This window comes from Amblyomma maculatum, chromosome 7 (assembly GCF_055883805.1).
Source record: "Amblyomma maculatum isolate TAMU_Amacu chromosome 7, ASM5588380v1, whole genome shotgun sequence".
In the NCBI taxonomy this organism is placed as follows: Eukaryota; Metazoa; Arthropoda; class Arachnida; order Ixodida; family Ixodidae; genus Amblyomma; species Amblyomma maculatum.
Genome location: NC_139350.1, coordinates 116000238 through 116011345, shown reverse-complemented (window position 1 = coordinate 116011345; position 11108 = coordinate 116000238). Strand labels below are relative to the sequence as shown.

The 11108-nt window shown below is 42.2% G+C and overlaps 1 protein-coding gene across 1 annotated transcript; it reads left to right on the top strand.

The window, feature by feature from the left end:
* Positions 1–274: 274 nt before the first annotated feature.
* Positions 275–3463, top strand: LOC146184502 (uncharacterized). The gene is made up of 2 exons (XM_084608572.1): positions 275–1472; positions 3444–3463. The coding sequence occupies exons 1-2, from the start codon at positions 275–277 to the stop codon at positions 3461–3463; spliced, it is 1218 nt and encodes a 405-aa protein (XP_084464698.1).
* Positions 3464–11108: the final 7645 nt, after the last annotated feature.

Here is an 11108-nt window from a genome sequence, read left to right as displayed (position 1 = left end):
AAGAACCTTTACATCATTCCTCTCGCCTATCTTCTTCAAGTTGTGTGAAATTTTGTGGAGATACGGAATAACCTTCATGCGTTGTCTGGGAACTGTGGGTCTCGAAGGCTTCTTGTCTCCTGCTTTTAACTTCTGTAGAAGACTCACAGTGACACTCCTGATGACATCGTGGGGGTACCCTGCTTTCTCGAGACGGGCGACCTGGTTTTCGAAGCTGTCCTTCATGAGGTGCGGACAACTTTTGAAGAGCGTTGCTCGAAGAAGAGCTGTAACTATGCCACGTTTTAGCAATTTAGAGTGGGCACTCTCTGCTTTTCAAACCATCGGCTCCGCCACTTCAGCTTTTTCAATAGACGTCGAGGATCTGTTCTATTCTATCCCACACGGAGGCCTTCTTGAAGCAGTTCGGGATAAGATAGGTTGCACAAATGAGGTGAGCTTTCGAAATTCCTCCGGAATCAGCACAGACAACTTCATCACTCTCCTGGAATTTTACCTGCAGTCTACAGTGATATCGTTCGATGGCAAATGTTATGTGCAGAAAGATGGAATTTGCATTGGCTCTGCAGTTGCGCCAGTACTATGTGACATTTACCTGTCTTCCATGGACAACCGGATCAAGAAAAACCTAACAAGTACGGCAGTACTCAAAATTCTGAGGTACGTTGATGACTACCTAGTTGTGATAGATGCTCCGTCAGGATGCAATCTTGATGATTTGGTGTCTGAGATCGTCAATTTGTTTACCATTGAATCCAAAGGCCTGAAGTTTACCTGGGAACTCCCTCAAGACAATTGCATCCAGTTCTTGGACATACAGATCATTTTTGGTGATTCTAAATGCCTTCTGTGCTGCAAATACAACCCACGCACAAAGAAAAGTCTCCTTCCGTATGAGAGTGCCCACTCTAAATTGCTAAAACGTGGCATAGTTACAGCTCTTCTTCGAGCAACGCTCTTCAAAAGTTGTCCGCACCTCATGAAGGACAGCTTCGAAAACCAGGTCGCCCGTCTCGAGAAAGCAGGGTACCCCCACGATGTCATCAGGAGTGTCACTGTGAGTCTTCTACAGAAGTTAAAAGCAGGAGACAAGAAGCCTTCGAGACCCACAGTTCCCAGACAACGCATGAAGGTTATTCCGTATCTCCACAAAATTTCACACAACTTGAAGAAGATAGGCGAGAGGAATGATGTAAAGGTTCTTTTCTCAGCGCCCAGTCGTCTATCTAGTATTTGCACTGTCTTGTCCAGGAAGCGGGAGTCATGTGAAAAAAAGCATGGAAAAAGATATGTCAGTTGCGCCACCAACGTAGTGTACAGCATTCCTCTAACTTGCGGTTGTGTATACATTGGACAAACAGGAAAATGTGTCAACGACAGACTGCGGGAACATGAAAGGACAGTGCAAAACAGTGAAAGACGCTGCCTGCCAGAACATGTCACGACTCATAAATGCAAGCCATCGTTCAGCAGTACCTCGATCTTGGCACATGCTAAAACTAAACTTAGTAGAGAAATAATAGAAGCCTTTCATATTACTAAAACTGGTGACAAATGCATTAGCACTGCTTCTGTCGTAATGCTGGACAAAGAGATTACATTCTTAGATGGACACGTGTGAATTCTTTTTCTTGTTTGCCTCACCTTACTTTTGATGGGTTGACCTAGCCTTCGTTTGCTGTTTAGTTAGATAAGCTTTTTTCCACCGTGTATTGCCTTGTTCTGGCCTTTCTGCATCTAGTCACTTCTTACTTTTTGACACTGCTTTTGCTACGATGAGCAATTTTTTACACTTCGTCCGAGATTTTCATTTTTGTTTTCTTTTTACTTGTTTTTATTTCCTTGACACTGCTTTTGCTAAGAAATGTTATATGTTCATCGTTCGCTTCATGCTTCATCTTCCCTTTTATCCGTGTCGTGGCTTGTCTTGTATTTGATTACTGTATATCTAAGGATATCAGGTTTTACACGTTTTCTATCTGGCGGAACACTTGGCGGAGGGATGCTACGTGAGCAGTGCGTCTATTTTTTATTTTTTTTCTTGTGTTTGCTCAGTGCCGGTATAAATCTATCGACTTTTTCGAAATTAAAACCAGTTGGAAGTTGCGCTCCGTACATGTCGTTTATGTGCCTTTTGTGTCCCGTTTTTTGCGCAAGTATACATAACCTTTCAAAGATGAACCAACTCGCCCAAACAAGAGTATTACTTGATCCTTTTGTTGTCACTCAAAATGTGTAGGTGTTTTTCTGCAACAGATGTTAAAAGTGCATCAGGGTATCCACTCGTCCGTAGCCTATCTACTTGTCTCGCGAGGCTACGTTCTACTAGATGAACGCATGATTTCTTAATACATTGCGAAAAACTATTAAATGATAAACTTCTTTTCACTATTTTGGAATGCGCGTAATGATAGCTTAAAAAGTTAAAGCGCGGAGGGCGCTGGAAAAGAATTTTGCAGAGACCAACTTAACGAAGCACATCTGAAGAGACTAAAGAAGCAAGCGGCCGACCTTTGTGCAAGTCTAGACCTGGCACAACTCTCGAAGCAAGTCAAGGGATGCAAACAGCTGAGCCTGACACCAATGCTTACTGTGAAGACTCACAAGGAAGGAAATCCGTTCCGGACCATAATAGATGACAGGGACACTTGGCAGAGAAGAGTTGCACGCTTGTTACAAGAGCATCTTTTCAGATTGCAACTGGAGGACCCGTTTAGGATCCAAGGCTCCGAGGACGTCATTGCATTCTTGAAAGTAGGCCCCCCGGTTACCTTTGTGTCTGTTGACGTTAAAGATATGTACTTTGGTATTCCGATCGCCGCGGCCTTAACTGCCGTGGAAGAATGTATTGATCAGTTTGATGCCTTCAAGTTCCTGGGTGGGTTTCTAAAATTGCTGGAAAAATACCTTAGTTCATTAGTTGTAAAGTTCGGTTCAAAATGGTAGATACAAAAGAGTGGTATTAGCATAGGTTCTTGCATTGCGCCGGTCATTTCTGATATTTACATGGCAAAAAGGAATCGGACTTTAAAATCTAGGCTGGCACAATTTGATTTACTGCAGGCGTTTAGATTTGTAGATGATTTCTTGCTCTGATTCCCTGTTGTGAAAGCAAATTGCCTAACCGTGGATGATGTTTTAGACGCCTTTCGTGATGTTTTCGCCGGGCTGGATTTCACTTCTGAGCTTCCACGGGATTTGGTGATTAGATTCTTAGACACAGAGATTAAGGACGTGTTGCACGTACCTGACGAAATCGCAGAAAAACTTTTTAAGCTATCATTCCGCGCATTCCAAAATAGTGAAAAGAAGTTTAGCATTTAACAGTTTTTCGCAATGTATTAAGAAATCATGCGTTTATCTAGTAGAACGTAGCCTCACGAGACAAGTAGATAGGCTACGGACGAGTGGATACCCTGATGCACTTTTAACATCTGTTGCAGAAAACACCTACAAATTTTGAGTGACAACAAAAGGATGCGGAAAAATAATTTAGGGCAAGTTAGTAATGTGGTCCCCATTCCGTACGTACATTTTGTATCCCATGCTTTAAAGAAGTAGGTATGACGTCAACCTCGTGTTCACCGCTCCAAAAAAGTTAATAAGCCTGTGCCATAAAATGACTAATGATCAGGAAGATACAGTCAACACATGCGGAATCGTGCACGAAGAAAGATTTGTTGAGTGTTATACAGGCATTGTGTATAGCATTTCCTTATCATGCGGAATGAGGTACATAGGTCAGACAGGCAGGTGTTTGAACACGAGGTTAAAGGAACACTGTAATAATATAGGTAAAATCAATAACCCTGAAAACCTCGCACCCATTGCGCAAAACACAAATGCAAGCCAGACTTTGAAGGAACCACTATCTTAGGCCGTTCAAAAGACAGAAAAGAAAGAGAAATAAAAGAAGCGTTTCAGATATGGGAAGCTGGAGAAGACAAGTGCGTAAGCACGGCATCAGTCATACTAATTATGAGATAAAGTTAATAAAGCAGCGTAGGTGCGTAGGGATGTGACACTGCCTGTTCAGTGAGTTTACGAGATTTCTTGTATCAGAGAGTGCGTGTGGAATGTAATCCTGTTATCAATAAACATTAGTTGTCAGTGCGCGCTTGTCCTGAGCACGTGGTTCCTGCTTTCTTGTGTATCTGTATATCGTAGCACAAAAATTCTTGAAGTTATGACCAACTCTATAGCTATTGAAAACTTTTCACCGAACCGGCCGAAGTCCAATTCAAAACCGTGTAGATAAAAGAACATGCCCTATACACGAAGAGTATGTTATTGACGATATATATATATATATGAGGCTGTTTATCGAAAATATTGAAAGGTCAGCCGTGAAAGTGCAATTAATACGTTCTTTTTTATTACATTTGCGTCAGCAGCAGGAACTGTCAAGAGGAAGGTTCTCTGTACAAAGAAATTAATACAAAATGCACCTAACCTGGCCGTTCCGGCCGCTTTTCGATGAAGGTGAAAAGCAAGGCTTTCTTGTTCTGTGTGACGTCCGGGCACGTTAATTAACCCCAGGAGGTCGAAATATCCTGAACACTCCACTATGCCATCGAGCATGAGGCAGGTTGGGATATTAAAGTCTACATGCCACATTATTTGTGAGTGCCCCATATACAGTGAGGAAAGACAGTGTCTGTACCGTACTCTGGAGCATTTAGATGGACGCCCATTGACTGAAATTAAGATTTTAGATCCCTGGCCACGGCGATCGTCGGCGGTGAAGGCCTCCCAGGCACTGCTCCGCTTTATGAGAAGCACAGGCCTAATCGATAGACTATGAGTTTGCATTTATGTTATGTGATATGACTATGAAGTGACGTGTTGTGGCATGCCTGTAATGTGACTGTACTAACTTCACCCATCCCTCTCTCACAACTTTTATATCCACTCACCTCTTTCGGCCAGTGCAAGGTAGCAAACCGGTTTCTCTTACTTGTTAACCTCCCTGCCTTTCCTCCTAATCTTCCTCCTCCTTGGGCCATTAAACCACATAACTAAGACCGAAATGCGAGTTACTTGATTCGAAAGCTTTGTGTTTGAAACAATCCACAATACGCGCGAACGCAGAAAAACAGCACAAATGAAAATACTGGATCCTGCCCTAGATGAGCACACAAATACGGCCTCACCTATGCAGCCAGATGAGATATTCAATTCTTTTCGTGAGGCTTACCAGGAAGACCAAATGTGTTAAGAATCTCGCAATGTTCCTGTTACAAATATTCTACGTTTGCTCACGTGTTTATGTTTTTCTTGCCTGCTTTCACCCACTAAGTTTGAAGTACCAGTTATGAAGCACATAAAGCAACCCTCCTGCTTAAAGATAGGTACATTGGCGCTGCTCGCTTACGTACTGTATTTTGGTACATTTCTTTTTATACCTGTCTTTTTATAATGAGTGATAGGTCATATTCACTGCTGGGTTAAGTTGTGTTAGCCAGTATTTCATCTTCTTTCGCCTCGGGAGCAGAGTTTCCGAGTAATATGGTCAACCGTTCATATCTAACAAAAAAAGGTAAACAAAAAGCATCTATAATGGCGTGCACATCGTCGGAAGCTGGGAAATGCCAAGAACACATTTTTTAGGGAATACTGCCTGTTCATGGCGGCTGGCGAGATTGCTAACGTGACGAGTACTAAATACAGGCGCGGGTTGAGAACGGCTAGTGGTAACTCGTAGGGGTGGACGCTGCATGTAGTGCACCAAGAACACTGCAAATGAGACTCACGAGCAGTGGATATTAATGTTGCTGTGTAATCACAGAGCTGAAAAGAGTTTTTATTTTGTTCAGGGCAAGTTGACTGCTTAAGCAAGAGGCCTGTCAGATACCACATTTCCGTATTGCTTCCTCACTCCTTCCACTCTCTCTGTCTCTTTTCTTTAGAATCCCGAGATATATAATTTGTTCTTGTATCTCATCGAAATTACCGATTAGAATAAAAGCCTCTCTCATTCATTTCAGCAGGCAAGCGAAAGCAAGTACGTGGTAAATTTTCCTGTCTGAAATGAGAGGACAAAACGAAAACGCAAGGTTCTCTGAAAAAATTAATCATTCATCTAGACTCCAATATTAGGTTTACAGAAGGGGGATAAAGACAATGTCCTCTAATTACTTTTGTTTTGAGTAAAAATTGGTATTTTTGCTCTTTCTGGATAGGTTACCGCTTGTCCAGTAGCAAAGAATCGAAAAGAAACATCCATGACAACGAAAATTTAATTTAAAGGTTTATACGCTAGTCCACTCAAATTGGTAACGTTCACACCGAGGAGGACTAGTTGCAGTTGTCTTGATATGTATGACGCTGTAGCGTAGCCTATTGAGTCCGCACCTAAACGTTGGCTTAGCGCACGCATTTACTTTCAAAATTAGTCACTGATGGCGACGCCAGCAAACTGATTGCTTTGTTTTGTAGCTTTCAAAAAATATTTTCTGTGAGAGTATTTAAAAAGGCGTAGTTTATCGATAAAGACCGATTCCAATTTTTTCAGTGTTCTATATCTTTAAGCTTATATCATGCATACATGGGAACGATATGGATCAAAGCTAGTCGACAGCGTTAAAGAGGAGTACAAGAGATCTAACGGATCTAGTATCACGGAACAACGAATAACAAGACAGACTCTTGGGTTCTCTCTTGCTCATTCTTAGTCCGTAAACATGAACCAACTCCCCGTATTAGCACCTTTTGAAGAAGAGTTTTGAGTGACAGTGCCGCGGCATGCTTGTCGACCTTTCTTCTCTACGGACAGAATCGAAAAAAAAAAAAACAGTTAGGTGGCGATTTGTTGATTTGTTCTAGTTCGCGTGAAATTGTGATATTGCCGCGAAACCTTCAAAACTGTATTTGTTGTTTTTTAACAGCCGCCGGCATGCGGCCTTATCACTCAGATTCTGGATCGCGTATCAGTTCTGTATTCTTTGTTTGTTAATGCTCGATGTCGCGAGACGCACCTTTATCAGTTTCGTTGTAGCGGAAGATGCATCGAGATCTGTCTCGAAGATTCCGGCCACTCGGTTGTCTTTCTATAATGTTCCAGCTTGTGCTTGTAGCAGTTGCGACGTTGGCTAGATTGTTTAGAGCGACCTCTAAATTGAGCGTTGACGAGTGTGACGGGCATTCTTTGTTCGACGATCGACTAGCACGTTTGTTGCTATCGCTGCCGCCGAGTTGCTTAGTTCGTTAGCGGGCGCAAGTCAGCTCAAAAAAAGAGTTTCTTCAGTGCTATCACCGACTTTTCATTTGTGTCATCGACCCTGGTCACCACCACGTGACAATATGTCACACCTCGCGAGAGACGGAACGAAACGAGAGACGTGAACGGGTGCTGATTTTCAACACTTTGAAAATCAGCGCTCGTTCATTTGTCTCCCAGTGCATCTACTCTCTCCCGCGCTGGGCCACTTGCGTAGCCTGACATTTAATGCTAGGAATTCGTTAGGCTTGCTCTTAGTGAATCTCAGGAAATGCTAAAAAACGCTTCCAGTTTATATGGTTGCCAATAATCACTAGAAGAATAGGGGCTATTAAACAAGTTCCACTAATTTTCTGGGGCAAGCGAACGAGGTACACGCGCATGAAATGTTTTATTCCCGATTTCATCAGAAAACATGAACGCCAGGCAATCACAAACTCGATAAAAATGAGGCGGCAAGCTGCCAAGGGTGCCCTTTCACGAACGGAGCAGGCGCATGTAAAAGGATTTAATTTTTGTTTTCTATTCACCGACGTAGCACTTTGTATATTTTGTTTTGCCGGGTCATGACGTACTCCTAAGTGTACGAAATATGCACCTCGCCACGTAGAGAGGCTTTCTTCGATAAGCTTCACACGGAGACATTGCCCGTTGAAACAAGGTTATGCAGAAAGAGTATTTTCGTGTCTACTGTAAATTGCAGTCTCTGCAATTTTCCAGAAGTCATCCAACATTGTTTCATTGATTGGAAAGACGGATTATTGTTTCTGGATGTTATGCAAATGACACCAAAAAGGGCTTTAATTTGGCACCGCATTTTATACGGTAACTCAATGCACTGCCACTTGGTAATAAGCCTTTGTACATGTTCTCTCCAATTGAATTACACAGTTGCACTTGCTCCCCGAACATCTTGTTCCAGCTGCCCTCTCAATGTAACAATACTGGCCACCATTTTCGGATGGAATGCTGGCACAAAAACCGTCATTTCTGCTTTCACGCTCGCATTTGTAAAACAAGATATAAAACGAAATCGAGGCACAGGAATTACTGCACCAAGTAGAAATTAGAAAGTGAACAGCATGCGTATGTGTGTAATTGTACATAATCCCTTACTGCAGGCCTCGTACAGTAGTCAAATAGGAATTTTAAAAGACGACAAAGATCACTTTATGAGAAACTGCCTTGAGCCTGGCTGGAGAAGGTGCACTGGCTAAGTGAACGACATATTCCTGCCGCCTTTTTGATGTAAAAAACCCAGCAACTGTTTGCGGGTGAAATTCTGGGAATCGAAAACTGTCATTTCTGCTTTGGCGCATGAAATCTGTAAAAAAACAAAACATAAAAAACAATAACAAAACGCAGGCCTTACTGCACCAAATAGAATGGTTGATTGTTTAAACAGATAAGCATGGAAGGCAAAACAATGGACAGCATACGTGTACGTGTTATTGCGGATTATACCGTACTGGAAGCATTGTACAGTAGTAAAATATAAATTTTAAATGACGGAGACAACCTTGTGAGAAACTTCTTTGAGATATTACAATGGCATCGCGGTGACCATCAATAATGTATACTGTTGCGCTAGTTGGGTGCGCTGTTATTTATTGATGTCGAGGTAACATTGTAACCGGATGGCAGGGGCAAGGCATCGACTACAGCGCCTTGTCAATAGATGAATTCAAACACCTTGAAAGCTTCTGCTCTGCTTTAAGGGTATCTGCTCTTTCAAAGTTAACTTGAATCCAGCCGTAAAATCTCAAGCAACTAACTGGATAAATAATTACACCAAAGGCATTATCCCCCCTAACACAAAATGATGGCAGTGTTGTGAGAATGAGTAAACAGAAAAACACCCATATGTAACAGAAACACAAAACATATGAAATGCTCTAAAAAGTGGTTATTTCTTGGTATCTGGAATTCAAACGTTTGGCAGTCAAAAACAATATACTTTTGTCTTGCACCTAATCACTTTGATTTCCAATTTCAATGAGGCATGGGACAGGACCCAAATTAACATATTTAAAACCAAATGCCAGAACTACGTATATACAGATAATGAAGTTTTTTTATCACATATAGATACGAAAATGTTTAGCTTCTTTTTATCAGTTTCGTGCAAATACTCTAGCGTAGGTTTCTACACATGCTGAATGCATAAATTTGAGAGTAGTTTTTTTTTATAGCATAAACGAAAGTAAACAGTATATGCACATCGCATCAAATGCTGGACCATAGGACATCATAACTGGAAGAAGACAGTAAGAAAACATCGGAAAAATTATCTGGAACTAGAAATTGCTCACCTGAAGGAATTTATGGGCGAAAAAAGTGGGCATTCAAGAAAGGAACATAATAAAAACATTAAGCACTTCCTTAAGGGCATTTCACATGCAAGTGAACACGCTCGCCATTTCTGCCGCTACGTCGCAAAAAATATTCCGAGTGGTTGCAGCAACTCAAGCGCGTAGAACGACGAGGTTCCAACACGCTTGAAGTATTTAGCAGTATCGATGCCGGTGTTTCGAACTTTGCTCAATTGCCTGCAAACTACACGTTACTGATTTGCAGCATTGGAAGAGGAAGCGCTTGTCATTTCTCTTGTGAATGAGCAGTAGATCACAAACGCGCGCTACAGATGGCAGTCGATATGGTAGATGTGGTAAAAGTTTGGTGGATCAATATTACCAAAGACGACATATGATATTCTTACCACTCGGTCATCGCTGCTTTGCGCATGAAGTCGTCAGAAATTTTGCAAAAAGAGTTCTTATAAAATATTTTCGGAGCCTTTTGTGTCATTATTTATTTCTTACGAACAAACACCAACTGGCATATACGTAACTACATTAATTTCTGAACGATCCGCCACATAAAAGAACGAAAGGAAGGTGTTACAAATAGGGTCTTGCAAGCCGGGTTTCTGAGGTGCGCTGGATTTGTCACGACGTGTCAAATGTGGCTTTTGTTTCCGCAGACTAAGAAAAGCTTCGTATAGACCGTTTTCGCGGCGAGGATAAGATAGCTTCGAATCGGAGCGCGCAGCGCTACTCCTCCTCTATGGTATGTGGGAAAGCGGTGATAGCAGGGAAAGCGCCATTCTATAATACGCAAAAAGCGCACGAGAAAGGTAGTTTTTTGCACACAGAGCGTCCTGAATGGCCGAAAAGCATCAAAGGTGCTCAGCTGACACGAGCAGTTCACTATTTTGGCATTTTTTTATATTTTGTGCGTTTTTTTCCATCAGTTCAGTTCAGGCGTTCAGTCGTGTCCGACTCTTCGTGACCCTATGGACCATGTCACGCCACGCTTTCCGGTCTCTCACTATCTTCTTAACATCACATAGCTTCACCTGCAATGCCTCGAGAATGCCATCTAACCATCGCGTTCGCTGCCTACCCCTTCTCCGGCGACCCTCAACCTTTCCCAACATCAAATCTTTCTCCAGCGACTCCTCTCTTCTCATCAGATGACCAAAGTAGCTGAGCTTTAACTTTAGAATTTGACCCTCCAATGAGCAGTCAGGGATTATGGTCGACAATATCGACTGATTTGATCTTCTGGCAGTCCAAGGAACTCTTAAGAGTCTTCGCCAGCACCACAATTCAAACGCGTCAATTCTTCGGCGGTCAGCCTTTTTCACAGTCCAACTCTCGCATCCATACATCACAACTGGAAAGACCATAGCACGGGTTATACGGATCTTGGTTTCCATAACTTACCCCTTTTATTTCTTCCTTTCCCCCCTTTCTTTTCTTCACAGCTCTGTTGATTTCATTCCCAGTGTCAGTCGCTTAGCTGCTAACAAGTGTCAGGGCTAGGAAATTTTTTTAATGGTTTTGTTCGAACTAACAAGAAAATATTATCCGAAAAAAAAAAAGAT